Genomic DNA, 17,598 nt, shown 5'->3' with positions numbered 1-17,598 from the left:
TTTACGTGAAACCCATACGCTTTCCAAGTGGGAATATTTCACACTGTATTATAATTACGATATTTATTTAGATTGTAGATTTAGGCTTATATGACATTCGTTACTGGGGAACTTACTGCATGCATGGCAAGTTTGGATACAGAAAATTTAGAGATAGAATTGAATTTTCCCATTTATTAAAGCAAAAATCCCCTTTGAGGATGAGCTGTCTTTACCTCCCCAGAATGGAAAAGAAAGCTTGTGAAGGGGGCTTAGGAGACCCTTTGTGTTCCTTTAGGTCGTCACGAAGTCTAGGCATTCTTACTCCACAGCTTTTCATCCCATTCACTCTTTCTCCACTGTATCTTTGTTCTATTGTTGTTTTCCAGCCATTCCAGACCACTGACTATTCCACTTACCATTTCCTATTCTGTAAGTACTACGCTGTAGCATCTTACGTCCCCATGCTTTTGCCTAGCGAAAAGGGAAGCCCTATCTTCTTTGTCTGGGCGGGGGGGGGGGGGATAGGGACTGGAGTCATTATTTGGTCTGGGAGGCCTATGGTAACGCCTAGTCTGAATTAGGTACCCACCTTCCATACGCCACGGCAACTCTCTGCATGCATTTATCATATCTGGATTCCACCAAATAGGAGATGTTGGCTCAGTGCCCTGGTTCTTTCATCAGACTGCAGTTTTCTGTGGGCTAGACACTGTATCCTGTCAGCTTCCCCTCCTCCAAGCTATCATCTAGGAATCCTTCCCTCACTCAATCCCTTTTAACACTGAAATCTCACCTGCCCACACCAAACCTCCGTGCTCCCTCCTACCTGTCAACTCTCGAAATTGATTTCTTCAACACTCACAATCATGTTATTTGCTTCACTTTCTACTTCTAATATAATGCTCACTCTATGCCTTATATTGCCTCCAACGAGTTCATAATGAGACTGAATGTTTTGTCATTGCCAGGCCCCACTATACTGTGCCGAGCAAAATACCATGTATACAATATTTGTTTATTCATTTTAAAACATTTGGTCACTTGAATGACAAAATATCCATTCCTTTGTATGTACATATGAATGTATTATGTATATGTGATGTATATATTTATATGTGTACGTGAGTATTTTTACACATATAAATCTATATAAATGAGCATGTGTATACATATATGTAGATATACATGCATATATAAACATGAATGCACATTATTATATGTATACACACATATAAATGCATATATAATTTGTCTAGAGAAATAGAGATTATTGGCAGCATTATTCTGTCTGGAATGCCTGCCTGACTTGACCGCCATAATCTTTGTTAGTGCCTCTTTTCCATAGTCTATGAATCTACTCATTATACCTTAGATTCTGCTGAATTGAGTTTATATATGTGTATATACATGTGTTTATGTGCATGCATGTATGGATTTCCTATTGCATGTTTTAGTTATATAATACATTTTTGTATATAATTCTTTTTATTTGGCTTATTATTAAAACAGATTCAAAATATATTTCCCCTTGAGATTCACTGATGAAAACAGTTCTTACCATCATTATAAATTTTAACCTTTTAAATAATAACTATTCAAATGATGTTTGTAGGAATTATATGGTATTAAATATTTAGCACACATATTTCTTTAAATTTGCTGTCATATGTATATGGGTGTTTGTGTTATACATTTTAGATATAGTTGCAGAGTACTTTAAATGCCAGGAAAATGCTAGGAAAAAATGAATATCATCAACATTAATGAAAACAAGGCTTAATCCTTGGCAGATAATTACTTGCACAAGGAATGCTGGCACATTTATTGAAATGCTTTAATCCCTTTTTAAGCTGAATGCTACTCTCCATTTATGTCTTTTTTTAAAGGCTGCTTCCATTTGTCTGCTCCATCTTTTTTATTAGAATAACCATTACCCATCGGCAATTACTCTCAAATCACCTATGTTGAGGCATTTTAATCTATTGATTGCATTCATCTACCATCTCAAAATTAATTAAGTAAATTTAAATCCCAACTCTCTCCATTTCACTTTAATTTCTCTTATATCATATTCTTTTATACTTAATGCCAATGAAAGTTCATATAATGGTATCCTCAATTTCTCTTCTGTACTTTTATATTTATCTATTTCTGAGTACACGGATTTCCATCGCAAGTAATTTGCTGCATTTTGCTTTCCACTGGGACTTAGTTCCATATTGTCTTACTGAGAAATGATTAAGTCCTCTCTCCCTAAATTTTACGTGAGCCACGAATTTTTGTTGTTGTTGTTGTTGTTTTGCTATTTTTAAATTATTTTTAACAAACTTCCATTGGAAGTAACTTTGCAGTCATCATAGAGGAGTCTCAAAAGTGATTAAATCATACTTTTGAGAGTTGGGAGGAGGGAAACAGTGAGTGTATTTTCCTGCTTTAGTTTTAGTCTAACGATTTGGAGACTTAACGGTATAGAAGAGGAGTGTGGACAAGCTGAAGAACATAACGCAGTCATCCCTGATGCTCAAGCACCGAGCACTGATCTCGATTAAGTACTTAAACTCTGTCATAAGTGGGAAGGGCACACGCAGTTTCTCACTGAACACCTTTTCTGTTATCTCCACAGAATACCTGAGATTCACACATTTCTTTTCCATGAGAAACTGAAATTGATTTTAAAAACCACAGCAAGAAAAAGACAAAACCACAACGAGTTTTTTGGGGGGGCCACTAACGTAAAGCCTAGGGACAGAATGAGGTTTCTAGGAGAGTTATTTCTCAAAGTGGGTGTCACAAACTACCGGTTCCATAAGATGCCTCAGGACAAAGGGTTCTATGTCGTATACAAATGGAGCAAATTTGAAAAGAAGTCGAGTAGTAAAGAAATCTCTTTACATGTTCACCTGTTGTTTTCTTCTTTATTTTAAAAATACCTATTAAAATTCCACAGACTATTTTGAGAAAGACTAGAATATAGATAATAGGACAGGGTGAGAGGGTATGAATGAAACTAATGCGGATTTTACTGCTTGTAAATTTATTTGGAAGCCTTGCTCATTGCCTCTTTCCGCTTAGCTCAAATACATTCATCAAAAAGATACTTTCCGGGGCGCCTGGGTGGCTCAGTGGTTGAAGCCTCGGCCTTCGGCTCAGGTCACGATTTCAGGGTTCTGGGATCGAGCCCTGCATCGGGCTCTCTGCTCAACAGGAGAGCCTTCCCCTCCCCCCCCCCACCTGCCTCTCTGCCTACTTGTGATCTCTGTCAAATAAATAAATAAAAATCTTAAAAAAAAAAAAAACTTAAAAAAAAAAAAAAGATACTTTCCCAGAGCCCGGGTACCTATTTCACAGAAGATACTCATCTATTTATGAAGGCAAAGGCTATTTCTGTTTTAACTATTCTGTATGATTCTTAGCACAACGTCTCAGTACTAGCTTGCAAAATGAATGAATAAATAACCAAAACAAACAAAAAACAAGCCGTTTGTCAGAAACACATTATTCATAAGTGTTGTCTAGAGACACATTGTGTAAAGATTGTCCAAACAAGTTGTCCACTACCTAGAAGCTGCATCCATGAAAATCATTTTATAGGCCAAGGATGCTACGGTGTCGTGATCTGAGGGCAGTGACAATGGCCTGAAAATTCCCTGTCATAAACATTGACCTGCGCCCTGATACTGTATTTGAATCAGAAACCACAAGTGCCTTTCTCTGATTGATTGCCAAGGTAACTGAGAATGTTTATTTCTAGTAGCTCCACTGCTGCTTGGAGAAAGCGTTTGGGCTGGAAGATACCAAGGTGGGTCACACACAGCCTTTCAAATGGTCCTGCATCTGTGTTTTGGATTCTCGACGGCTTTGCAACCCTTTCTTATACCAAATTTCTTCTCTGAGCCTGAAGAAAACTCCCCCTGGGACTGAGAGCCGAAACCAAGACTGCACTAAATTCATCCAGATGAAAGAGCCCTTGAAAGCTTTCGGAGACAGCGTGTTATCTTCCCGCCTTACTAAGTCTTTCTACGCGTCGTTTCTTATAAATTCTTGCAACTGGCTTTTCAGTTATTGCAATTTTATTTCACGTTTCTGTTACGAAGTGAAATTGAGCATGAACTTGGCTGATCTTCTCTTTGGAAGATAGAAAATACACTTTCACAAATTGAAGGCATTAAATGTTATTTCTTGTTAAAATGCTTTCTTGTGCCACTGGTGTATCTTTTATATAGCTAATATGTAATAATTAAGAGAACACAGTGTTTTATTTTAATAAATCTTTGCGATAATTTTGCACTTTTGCCATCTGTAGGTGTTTCCATAATGCACCCAGATTCAATAAAGCAATGATTGTTTTCGGGGTGCCTGGGTGGCTCAGTGGGTTAAGCCTCTGCCTTTGGCTCAGGTCATGATTTCAGGGTCCTGGGATCGAGCCCTGCATCGGGCTCTCTGCTCAACAGGGGAGCCTTCCCCTCCCCCCCCACCTGCCTCTCTGCCTACTTGTGATCTCTGTCAAATAAATAAATAAAATCTTAAAAAAAAAAAGCAATGATTGTTTTGTAGTTCCTCTACTTTTTACCATATTGGTAACCGATATATCTGTCTTTAATCACACCTATTATGCCACTGTATTATATTAATGCAACATTATTTGTAATTCTCTAATACTGTTTTATTTTCCTATGGGTAATCTAAATTAAATGAAATTCTGAAGTGTATTATCCACTTACCATGTGCTTTAAAAGTATTTTTAAATAAATAGTTTTAGAGTTCAGTTTTTTAATTTCATTTTTACTATTACTATATTATCTTAAAGAATACATGAACTTCTTTTATTTTTAGAAATAATTTGATCCTGTAATTGTACTTAGTGAAAAAGAATGAAATATTCATGAAGTACAATAAAATAGGCAATTTCTTTTTTCTACCCAGTCCCTAATACAACTTTTCAACATCCATCATCTTAGAAAAAGTTATCATTAGTTATTCTAAGGCAATTAAGAAATATCCACTTTCTTCTAATTCTCATACTTATTTATATTGAAAGAATCATTTCTGAAGGTAATTTCATAGATGAGAAGTTTGTATTCTATCTACCTGAAAGTCTTTCTGGGGTGGGGAAGATCAGATCTGGAGAGCAGGGCCTAGAGAGGGGAATCTATAATTTCAAACGCTTTTTATATTCTCCATCAGTGTCAGCAGTTTAGTCACTAGTGTAAGTCAATTTCTAGTTACCACCACCCAACCCATTACCAAAGGAGATAATCTGATTGTGCATTTGGTCATAAAATATTAATGTAGAGTTACAAAAGTGGCAGAATGGTCTGTGTTTGATTTTTCTACAGGCAAGTCTGTTTTACATAAATGGCTTTTTTACAAATTTGAAATGTGAATATATTTTATTTTTTCCCAGTGAGTACACAATACACAATTCTTTGACAATACTATTAATCAATTTTATGCCAATTTCTTTTCTGATCTAATAACATCAAATGAAACACATTAAGATTTTGGACGCTGTTTGATGACTTAAACAGACTAGTTAAAAAAAAGTCCATCTATAAAACAAAGTATAAAAAGTCTACCCACGGCCACAAAATCCCTTATCTTGCAACACTTTAAAGTCACAATAAATGCTTTTGAAAACGATGAGATAAGAAAAATTAGTAAATTGAACTTCAGTGAAAAAAAGGTATGGGGGTTTCATTTCAAGGTACACATTGTAGAGAAGCAAAATAAAAGTAACTTCATCTCTAAGATAATGTGGAAAGACGTTGCTTTACACCAATTCTCATCATGTAACTTTATAAATACAATGTACAGAAGTAGATGTACAAATTAGGGAATGTCATAGTTCTTCATATCTTTAATACTGACACACAATCACTTTCCAGTGGTGAAGATAAATCACAGTTTAGAGCTCACTGGTATTCGTGTAATTAAGTTGTCAACAGACAATTCCATAAATTTGTTGAATAGAAATTTGGAGGTGTTCTATCTGAGCTCACACAGACTTTCAACTTGAATCCCATTGAAGATATATTTAAATACCCAGAGCATTAAGCTATGACATACAACACCATTTTATCTGTTTTTGTTATTTAGAACAAGCATACTTGCAATGTTTTTACTTTCCTTTGGTTGTAGGACACCTTAAATGTTGGTCTTGATTTTCCTATATGCTCCCCTGAACTGGATTCAAATCCTGTGAAGGAATCCATTGTTTTCAAGCCCCTGTACTATCCCACTTAAAATATGGTATGGAAAAGGTCTGGAAAGGGGTGGGCTGACTCTACCTGCACACTTGGAGGCATACCTGAGTTGGGGCGCTGCTTGGCTTTTCCCCAGTGGAGACGCAGCATGTTGAGAATGGAGCTGTGTTGTCTGGGGCTTGAGTACACAGTAGCATGGCCTGTGAGGGCAAGATGACTTTGCATTCTCCCCCACCCGGATTTCCTTCTGACAAGTCATGCAGACCTTGTGCAGACCTGCAGAAGACTGAGCTCAGTGATTCACATTCATTCAATGGGCTACAAGATGAAAAAAATTATGGGAGGTCTTGTACATGTTTGTATTCTTCTACTAACATTCTGACATACTGATTAGAAGCTTTTTACTTATAGTAAGTTGACAAAAGCTTTTGATTTTTGGATAGGATTCCTGAATTCATTTGGATAGCCACAGCATTTTTATATTGCTCTGTATTCGTGTGAGGATGATATATTGGGAGCAACATTTTACTAAGCAAATTACATACAAAACTAGACTTAACAGGGAATGTGGAATGTTCTAGAAGAACATTCCGCATAACCATAAGGTCTGTACTGCCAAAATCTAAGCCAAATGGTTACGTTTTATACACTGAAAATAATCAGGAAGGTATGATGCTATGTCCTGCATTATTCCAGAAGTCACTGTCATACCCATACACTACACTGAAGTCTTGGTTTATTTGTCGCATTAGCGATCGGCATCTGTGTGTAATAAATGTGATGAATGAACGCTTTAATCTAAAGTGGGTTACAGAGAAGCCTAAAGAGGGAACACAAATGAACAAAACTTTGTTTGCTTTTAAATAGAAAGAGGCAACGTAGGGAGCTGCATAAATCAAAATTAAATTCCTCACATCCTACATTTGTGAATAGTAGGTAGTCATTCTTCACAGGAACTTTTTACCTTCCCTAGACAAGCTGACCCAGAGAAATCAAACTGCATTAAAATTCAGGCACTGGTGGTAGGAAGTTGATAACACATTTAATAAGTGTGTCTCAGAATATTTTTTTCCTCTTCGGTGAAGAAATGAGCTACATGGTCCCAAAAGAGGTTGGGGCCCATAAAACACATTACATTCCTCCACTCTTGCCTGTGTTGATGCAGTCTCAGGGAACAAAAAAGATAGAGAAAATGAATTACGTTATCCCTTTGCTATAATAATAATATACAGAGTTGGAGACTGAGCCAAAAATTCATGGGAATATGAATTGTCATTCAAGCGGGTCCCCTATTTTAGAATTGATTCTAATAATCACATCGAACATTTTTCAAAGTACCAACTACTGAACACATCATAGGAAAAACATGAGAAAGTATAACTAGAAATAGAATTTACAGTTGTGGAGGCGGCAGATGGAAAAAAATGTCACAAGTGGGAATTTCAGGAAGTTCTCTTCTACTTGACTGATCGACTATACACGAACAGAGGCTGACATATATTCCAAAGTCATATTCCTTTGAACCATACATGACTGATGTTCAGGAATTTCTTGTTCTCAAAGTCATGGGAACAAATGAGGCAGGACACTGTTATTAATGTCCACTTAACGAGGTTTGGTTTTATTTAAAAAGTGTATAAACATGCATTTTTCTCCTTTTAAATTTTCATTTTCAAATTACTCATTCAAAGTGGGTCAAACATCTTTTAGTTGGTAGCCAATTTCTGAGAATGTACCATAAAATGTTTATTCCAATAAATCTACTTACTGTGAACTGAACATACTCTGAGCACTGCCTTGTAAGCACTTACAATTTGGCGATACATTTGTGGCATAAACTTCACTTCTTAACCAAATAAAACACAAAATTATCTATAGACTGCATTATTTTTCCAAAGTCATAAATTTAAGTGATGCAGCTCTATCCTCTAGTGTGTACTGTACATGTATTAGAAAGATGAAACGAGATATTGCAATAGAGTTTTTGCATTTGGAAGCAGCCCGAGTATGTCCTAATAATAAATTGCCTCTTTAACTATTTGCTAGATATTCTAGAGTTCATTTTGTTTGTTTCCTTGGGGAACTTCATATTATAGTCTGACTTAATGAGTTGGAGAGATTAATTATGGTAATTCAGAAAATGCTTTTTTAAAAAACTGTAATATAAACACAGCTCTTGTGAAACACCTTAATTTCCTTCTGCTTGTTATAATTCTCAGACAGGTCAATTACAACAACAGGTTAAGTTGATTCTACATATAACCTTAATTTCCTTTTTTTTTTTTTTAAGCAAGCTTAGTACATCTTTGCTATTTAGCCTGAAGACTTAAATTTCTTTCTTTCACCCCTGCTTTTTTGTCAATAGTAAAAGCCACCTTTCTGCTTTTCTTTTTGACTCAGTCCCTGATATTCAAAGAAGACTTTGCCAACACCACTGTTCCCTTGCATCTTTCTATTCCTACACCCCAACTGCAAACCCTCTAACGTGATTGGTTCCAACCAGCGCACCCAGCCTAGCTTACAGTACAGAAACTCCCTTCACATTCAGTCCTGTTCTTCATGTCACGAGGAGTAGAGATTTGTGCTTATCACCAAATAAAATTGCAGTGCAAAATTTAAACATAAAAGTTACACAATTAAAAGTTAATATATGGCACCACAGCCTATTAATTCACATATAGTACAACAGACCAATAAAAACAGACAATAGTATGAACAGAGCTAAAAAGAGGGAGCTTGCATAGCAATGCACGAAAGAAATTATATACAGAGGAAAATCCTTTTCTTCCTGGAGGGCGAGTTTTGTTTTCTTTCTTTTTTATATACTCCTGACAAGAAAGAGTTAAGGTGGGTGGTGTACTTAAGAGAAGAACACAAGTAAAATATCTGTGGGATATGTGTGGCTGTGTGTCTTTACATTGCATTTACAGTTCTTTTAATAGTACATAAATAAAGAAATTGTTCATTGCACTGTTTAGTGTCATCACTTCCATGAGTTCAGACCGGGTGGTCCTTCAGAGCAGCTTTGCATGTCTCCTCTCAGTTACTCTACAAAGAGATAAAAATCAGAGGTAAGTTTGCATTGACATTAGGTAGTCTTTCCTCCTGACCAGCATGACAAAAAGCCACGCGAACAGATAATAAATGAAAATAACACCATCAGATGGATTTTGTGAGTGTGTAAAGGTAGGAAACATAGTGATGGGAAGGGAAAGAAAGAAACATCGTAAAATTTGGAGATTTAAAATTCACATAGCACTCTCTGCATGTCCCTGTGAGTTTACAGTTACACTAAAATGGAAGTCAAAGCAAAATCCAAGCAGTCATGAATCAAATTAAGAATTATAAACATATCTTAATAATAATCAGATTAGTAAGAGACAACAAGAATGCGAAGTCTAGTCAATAAAGAACTTCACAGTTTGAAAGAACTTTTATTTTTCATTATTTCATGGCATCCCCCAGTCTGTGATGGAAGCATAATAGTAATGCCATTTTTTTTAAAATCAGGAAGTAGAGAGATTGGGAAGGTAGCTGACTTGCTCTGGGTTGAGAAGACTGGATCCAGGGCTGTTCCTTCATCATTACTTTTAATGTGAATTCAAATAAGCAGCTGAAACTATTTAACAAGTATAATTCTGACATCGGAGAGAAGAATTGGTAAATTTTACGAAAAAAAATTAACACAAAGAATGCAGAGCTTCTTCCTGTGATTGTGATATGCTCTCTTTCTCTGTTGTCTGGTATTTTATTTTTATAGATTTATTTTTATAGATTATTTTATAGATTTTTTATTTTTATAGATTATATAGATTATAGATTTTTATAGATTAAGATAATAAATAATCTTAAAAAAGATTATTTTATAGATAGTTATATCAATGTTGGCTCTTTATTCAAAAAGAAATTTATTTATAAAATATGTTATTATAATAAAAAGTCAACTTTACAAGGTCGACTGCCTAAATCTAAAAAAAATTATAATAATAAGTGAAGAGCAACTAGGGAGTAAGGAATTCCTGAGGTTCTTTAAAAGGCAAAGAAAACTACAAAGTGGACTGTACTTAATTAACTTATAAATATTAAGATTAATTGCCTAAATATAGGCAATTTTTGTATAGTGTGAATCAGACTTGGAATAGAAGAAATATTCATTTAATAGACGGCTGTAAATAACCACGTTCTATTTCCAAAAATCGTAATCGATTTTTTTCTCATAGTAAAGCACGATTTCTACCATTCTGAAATTTGTTTATTGTCCCAATATTATTGATGAGGTTCAGGACGTGCTACCCCAAAACACGACATCTTGGCATATGGAATATTGAAAGTTGAACGAGTCTGAGAAACCAACAGAGGGAGGAAGGTCACTCTGACCTCTCTCCTCCCCACCTTGCTCTTCTTCTCTGAAACAGACCATAAAACTCCCATGTGAAAGTTACCCTTCCTCTACTGGAGGAAGGAAGACATTCTTATTTCCAGAGACAGGGAGTTATGGGGCTGAGGAATCTGTGCAACAAACCTTGTTAAACTAACCCTTATCTTCCCAGTTACTTCTTTACCATTGACTACTCCCCTACCCCAAACCCCTCCGTCTCATAAAATCTTCACAAATTTATGGTTTCTTTGTCTAAAAGATATAAAAGCTTTCTGCTCTGTCACTTCTTTCAGTCTACATGCGCTTCTGAAGTCACCCATGGACATGTAAAAATTCAATAAAATTTGTAGACTTTTCTCCTGTTAATCTCTGTTTATCAGTTTAATTCTCAGACCCAACCAGAGACCTTAAGAGGGTCAAGGAAACTTTTTTCTCCGCTACATTATTAACCCACTATTTGTTCTAAATCACCAGAGCCTTTGAAGTGTCCTAAAGCACTTACATAATTCACCTGTAAACTGTCCTTGACTATTCGAGCCCATATATCCTATGTCAAGAAGGTCGCTGGCATTGCGCTGGTGACTTCCCCTCAACACCTCGGCTTTCCTCGGTCCAGTGGATCCTTTAGAAGACGCTGTTCCTGATGAGCTGTGACCTCCTGGAGATGGGAAACTGGGCTTGCTATAGGGCACCAATGTCTCTTCTGAAAAAGAAGTACAAAGTGCTAAGCTGAACAGCAACATGGAAGCCAAACAAACTTTAAATATTAAGTTCAAGATGGGCTATTTTATGATTTCACTCTTCAGTAAAATTAAAAATAAGAGGTTTAATAAGCCCAAATATTAAAAAATTTCCATGTGCAAACAACATTTCTGATAATAGGAACTGAAACAGGATTAAATTAAAAGAAATTTGGGGATGGGGTGCCTGGGTGGCTCAGTTGTTAAGCATTATCCTTTTGCTCAGGTCATGATCTCAGGGTCCTAGGATGGAGCCCCTTGTTGGGCTCCCTACTCAGCGGGGAGTATCCTTCTCCCTCTCCCTCTGCTCCTGCCTCCTTGTTCATGTTCTCTCTCTCTCTCAAATAAATAAAATCTTAAAAAAATAAATTTGGGGATAAAAATACAATGTTACATATCATTTGCAAAATTTAAATTCATTAATAAAAGGGAGCTGAATACAATGAACCATATTATTTAACAAAAGCATTTTTATGAATATAATTTCTGGACTTCAGTGAGGCTCCAATTAAATTTTTCAAAAATATTGAAGAAACATGGTTTTTGTTTCACTCAAAATTATAGCAACATTTTCTCAATCAATTTAGATAAAGAACTATATATGAGTTGACAAAGCTTCCTAAATTTTTGTTGTTTCTGGTGATAGAAACACATTATTTTAAAGATGGTGTATTTCCTTAAAAGAAAAAGAGAAATACACATTTTTATAACTAAATAATAAATGAAAACATATTTTATGTATCAATCCTACAAATAACACAAGGTGTATTATTAAGTACCTAATATTTTAAGACATTTTTTTCTTTTTTTCTTTCCTTTTTTCTTCTTCTTTCTCCCTACCTTTCTATTTTTTTCTTTCTTTCTAGATATGGGCTATTATTACTGTGATGACTATTTCTCTCCTTAAATGGTCTTTATGAAATCTTAAGAATCACATGATTTTTCTCTCACAACCTGAACGATGTAAACTTCCTAAGTATTTCACTAAATCTAGGTCTTAAAATTGACATATTTTGGCTCTTATAAACATTACATTTTCTAAAATCTTAAGCACCAAGTTGTGACATCATATAATTATTGAAAATGCCTGGGTAGAGGGCATATCTACAAAAGACTGAGTCCAAATTAAAAAACAAATGTGTAAAGAAACTTTCAAATGTTGTGTTGCGTGTGTTTGTGTGTATGTTTTAATACTTAATGAAAATGAATCCCGATATGAGAAGAAATGTTCCAGAAAATGTATTTCTATAATAGGCCCCAACAACCACTACCCCTCCCAAAACAAAATCCAACCACAAGTGATGACATTTATTTTGTGACAGTTCCAGAAGCTTGATTTATAAACAAGAATATTTCCCAACGAAGTGTTAACAATCAACTAAATTTAACCAGTTGGAGAAAGCACAGACCCAGTTTAACCTTTTCTATCCTGAGATATTTACATACATTTTATGTGCAACTTTGTTATTTCAATGAGTTCAACGATTTGACTGAAGTGAGTTCTCTTTTCAAAATGACTAGTTACTTCAGTCAAAATGAAACTGGTTGAAGGCAGGGATTAAATCGACGTTAAGATGAAATTTAGAGGTCTTAAAAGCATTTCAATATAAACATTAGGAGGCAAAAATATCAAATTGTCTCTTGAACAATACAGGTGAAATCTCTTGAGCTCAAAGACCCCTATGCAAGGTTAACTTGAGGAACAATCCCCATGGGAATCAGCCTTAAGGTGTATGTTGGTGAACTTTGCTGAGGAATCCCAACTTTTCAGTGATTCAAGGCAAACTTTTTTCAGATGCGCTTAAACAACTGCCATTTCTAAAATACCTGGTAGGAAAACAAAAGGTAAAAGTCCACACTTTCTTGGGACTGTGCAGAACACACCTGGTCCAACACTTTGTTTGTGTAGGGCTTTCCGAATATCTTCTTGGCGTTCTGTGGAGTTTATCCATTCTTGGGTTTGTCGCTGCCACTCTAGGGACGTTCTAGCTGGACAATCCAATGAGCTCTTTGTGTCTTCTAAGTTGGATGCTGGTGGTGTTTCCAGAGAGCTTCCTTTTCTCTCTGTTGAGTTTTCCACGTTACCAGCATGCTGGCTCGGGCCTATTTGCTGCCTTAAACCCTGACCTGGAGGGGGATCTGGTGGTGGTGGAAGATCTAAAAATTGTGAATAATGTTTAGAATGGACTAAAATTTAATGAAAAATACAGGTTTTAATTCAAGATGAAGAAAAAAACCCGTGCCCTCCTAAAAGTCTCACTCATGCAAAAGAAATCTGGGGGGGGGGAAGGGAGGGTTGCAGGGGGGGCAAAGGTCAGTTATTTCTGTCTAAAATGCATATTATTGATCTCTTTGCTATCATTGAATCAGTGTCTTTGAAACAAAATCAACTGATTTCAATTATTATATGTGGAAAGTGTTTTCAATTGCACATTGAGGCTAACGTTCAAGGTACAAAATACAATTTATGTGTTCTCCATATTTTCTTCATTGTCCACCCCAACTCCCCAACGTAGACATATCATGACACAAAAATGACTAGACATTCTAGCAGCTGTGTTAGTAAAAGGTCCTGGGAAGAATAAAGGCTGTCCTGCCACTCTTCATAGGAAATGTTGCCCTCGGGAAATTAAGAACTATATGCCGAATCATACGCAACATATGACTGCCTTTACCCATGTATGTGGTACATTTAGCAACAGTCAAAGGGTTAAGCTAACATTTATTAAATGCAATTAACATTCTGCCTGACAACCAATTCTGGCTGTTCGTTTCATGAGTTAGCTAACGAGTTACAACTAATACATTATAAACTTCCAATGTATTAATTTTAATAACTAATAACCAATGTTCAGAGTACAGATAGAATATGCTTTATGGTGCTAGAATAGACAATGCATCATAAAAATTTGAGATGTGGTAGAATAGATAACTTTGCAAAAAAGCTCTTTAAATTAAATATAAGATATGAAAAAATCAAAAGTTCAAATGTGCAGCTAATTTTTCATTTTCCTTTCATTAACTGTTCAGATCATGACATCTTTATATTTGGATTGCCTTCAACTGTGATCTTAGTCTATTCTTTCATCTTTCTTTAAGAATTCTACTAGTTCTATAATATGATTTGTACCATTATGCTAGTTCTAAAATTACTTTGTTGAAGATTTTGAAGTCTCCTGAACATTCTAAACATTCTTTTGGATTATTACCTTCTAATTTTTCTGGCATACTATTGCAAACTTCTCTGTTCATCCTTAGAATATCAGTGATTACACTATTCATTCATGAAATAAAATACCATATGCACTACATATTTCTATTATCAATGGGGGCTGTTGCATATAATCTTCATCCATTATTTCCCGTGCTGCTATTGTATTAGTGCTCTTATTTCTAATAATACTGTTTGTGAAATTCAAAAGGAAAAAGCATGAATTTCTTGTGAACGAAAGCTTCCTTAAGGAAGGCTAAACTGTTCTTTTTAAAGACTTTGTTAAGAAACTTTATACTCTCTCATAATGAGAAAAATGATACTGTCCTCCACTGAATTGACAATAACACTCTCCTCCGCATCTGCTTTGGGAGGTCCCACGTTGAAGCAGCATTCCCAGTTCTTATGTATGTCCTCTTGTTAGATTATGAATTATTAATTATTGAAGGGAACAGTGTTTCCATCTGGGAGAATAAAGTTGCGTTTGGAACATTTCTTCCAAAATGAAGAGCTAATCCAATATTGGGATATCTGTTTGTAGAATAATCCAGCAATGAGTTTATGTTTCCTTTATATTCAAAACTGAATTCCTTCAGTAGGCATTATTGTAAATGTAAAGTAATTATTTCATTTGAGTGTTTGGACTTAAGACTGCCAGTAGTGGGGAAGGGCAGGAATTATGATATTTGCTTTCAAAATAACTATCTGGTCATTGATTTTTATTCTCCATCAAAGCAGCTTCATCTTTAAAATGGCCAAAATGGCATCTATGTATGCTAGCCAAAATTCTGATTATTATTTAATTTAACCTGAAATCATATAGCTACATAATTAAGTAATTTACTTGAGTAAATTCTAAGAACAAAGAACATGACATGCACATTGAAATAAACAAATTTGAAAAATAGATGAAATTAAGAATGACTGTGGCAAAAATAAGAGTATCTAATCAAATATGTTCACTTAAATTTATTATTTATTTCCATGTTGATTCATTTCAAGTAAATCAATTCACTAAAGAGTCTCTTACTGGCCTACTGAGGATTTCCTATTGTCAGGTACACAATAGTCCAATGAAATATGTGCCATTTTTATTGTCTTTTTCAGATTTAAAGAAAAAAAAAAAAAGAAGGCAAAAAGAAATCAGATACCTCCAGCTGGGATCTCTCCTTCTATGAACTCCAGGCTCACATCACTAAATCCATACTGGGGAGTTCAAGTTAGATGTTTAGAAAGGATCTAAAATTTCACATATCTAAACTGAGTTCTGGACCTTCCTCTACAGAATATGTTTCTTCAGTAGCGTCCATCATCTCAATTAGTAGCAACTACATTCTACAAGTTGACCAAGACTTTGGAGTAATCCTTGACTTTCTTGCTTTATAGCCCGAGTTAATTTCATGAACAAATCCTGTGGGCTCTGCCAACGTATAGCCAGAATTCAATCCTTCTCCTTGCTTCCACTGATGCTACCTTGGGAAGAACTTCTACATCGCTTCCCTGGGTGAATTCTACAACCTCTTAAGTGGTTTCTGGGCTTCCACACAGAAAAGCACATTTAGCTTATCTTGACATAACAGCTACAATGGTTTTTTTTAAAAATAGAAGAAGTAAAATCATGTTACTCCTCCACCTTAAACACACACACACACACACACACACACACCCCTCTTCAGTGGTTTCCCATTCAAAGCAAGAGCCAATGTCCTTACAGAAGCTTAAGACCCTACAAACACTGGCCTTCACTGACTGGTCTAACTTCATATTCTATTCTGTTTTTCTCTCTGCCTTGGTCACACTGCTTCTCTTATTTTTCAGCAAATAAGCTTCAGGCTTCCACTTGCTGTTCTCATGACCTGGTGTGACCTCTCCTTGATACCAGCATTGCTCTTTCCCTTTTAATCTTTCAGTCTTCTGTACTGTCATCTACTTGGTCAAGCCTTCCCTGAGACTTTACTTAAAAGAGAGCTGGCCGCCTCCCCAACCCTGGTATTTCTCTACTTCCTTCCTATGTTTTTTTCCTCCATGATATTTGCCACCAACTTATATACTTTTACTTTCCCTTATATATTTGTCTTTATCTTAACTCAATAAAATGCAAGATCCAGAAAAGCAGGGGATTTTGCCTGCTGGTTTCCAGCCTATCATTTGGTATGAGAATAAATTGATTAATAAATAAAGAAATTTGCTGAATGGTATCGGTTAGTTTGTAGCAGAGCTGGAGTGTGGCCAAGGTAGTCTGTGGAGAGCAAAGACTCCCTTCACTAACTAGGACATAGGAATGAGGGGAGAACAGACTAGAAGGAAATGCTATGGGGGGGGGGAGTTGATGGACAGAAAATTACTTTCTCTGCCTTCTTTCTTCAGCATTTGTCAGTATATTGCTTTTAAAGGGTATTCTTTAGCTTATGCAAATGGAATAGAAGATTTGGACTGAACAATGCCTGCTTAGGAGAGTCTTTATTCAAGGGAGAAGAAGACTCCTTGATGTGTGTGGTGGTTTTTGCATTGCCTTTGAGACAGAGACTGATGTTTTTCACCATTCCCGATTCCTCTTACTAGACACAAGAAAACATTACTTTCCCATCTAGTCAGTATTCTGATGTCATGTGCCTGTGCTCTTGTCAAGGAAATGAGAAGTGATATATGCCACATAGAGTCTCCCAAGTGATCATCCAGATTTTGTTCTTCCCCTCACTCAGAAGCCACAAATGTCTCACATTAAAAATGATGGTATCCCAATATTGAAAAAGCATACATCCTTATATGACTACTGAGAGGAGATCCACCTGACCTTATAAATTATTCTAAATTATTGTATCCATGAGAAACAAACTTGCTGTACTAAGCCATTGAGGGATAGCAGTTGTTTGGTATGGCAGCTTCCAGTAATTACCCTGATTAATTTACTCACCAAACACAATTTTAAAATGTATCAAGCAAAAGTTTAAGTGTAGAAATATCTATGCACTAAGTGCTACTCAACAGCAGCCTTCCCTAAAAGAACAGTTTGATTTTATATACAAATATTGTAAAATTATTACTGATGCATGGATTCATACCATACAAATCTAGGACACACAC

The 17,598-nt window shown here is 35.7% G+C and overlaps 1 protein-coding gene across 24 annotated transcripts in view; it reads right to left on the bottom strand.

The window, feature by feature from the left end:
* Nucleotides 1-5,353: 5,353 nt before the first annotated feature.
* Nucleotides 5,354-17,598, bottom strand: part of ROBO2 (roundabout guidance receptor 2) — a 1,669,704-nt gene continuing 1,657,459 nt past the window's right edge. For 12 of the 24 annotated variants that reach the window (XM_032878042.1, XM_032878051.1, XM_032878055.1 and 9 more), the window contains 2 exons: nucleotides 11,066-11,266; nucleotides 5,354-9,233 (listed from right to left, as the gene is read on the bottom strand). In XM_032878042.1, the coding sequence (XP_032733933.1) occupies nucleotides 9,232-9,233; nucleotides 11,066-11,266 (203 nt within the window). In that variant the 3' untranslated portion in view covers nucleotides 5,354-9,231. Of the gene's footprint in view, nucleotides 9,234-11,065; nucleotides 11,267-13,187; nucleotides 13,461-17,598 lie in introns of all 24 variants that reach the window. The other 12 variants (XM_032878035.1, XM_032878033.1, XM_032878031.1 and 9 more) reach the window with 2 other exon arrangements.

This window comes from Lontra canadensis, unplaced genomic scaffold (assembly GCF_010015895.1).
Source record: "Lontra canadensis isolate GAN:19392208 unplaced genomic scaffold, GSC_riverotter_1.0 scaffold62, whole genome shotgun sequence".
NCBI classification, from domain to species: Eukaryota; Metazoa; Chordata; class Mammalia; order Carnivora; family Mustelidae; genus Lontra; species Lontra canadensis.
The sequence above is the reverse complement of the archived record's forward strand: the minus strand, read 5'-3'. Positions and strand labels throughout refer to the sequence as shown.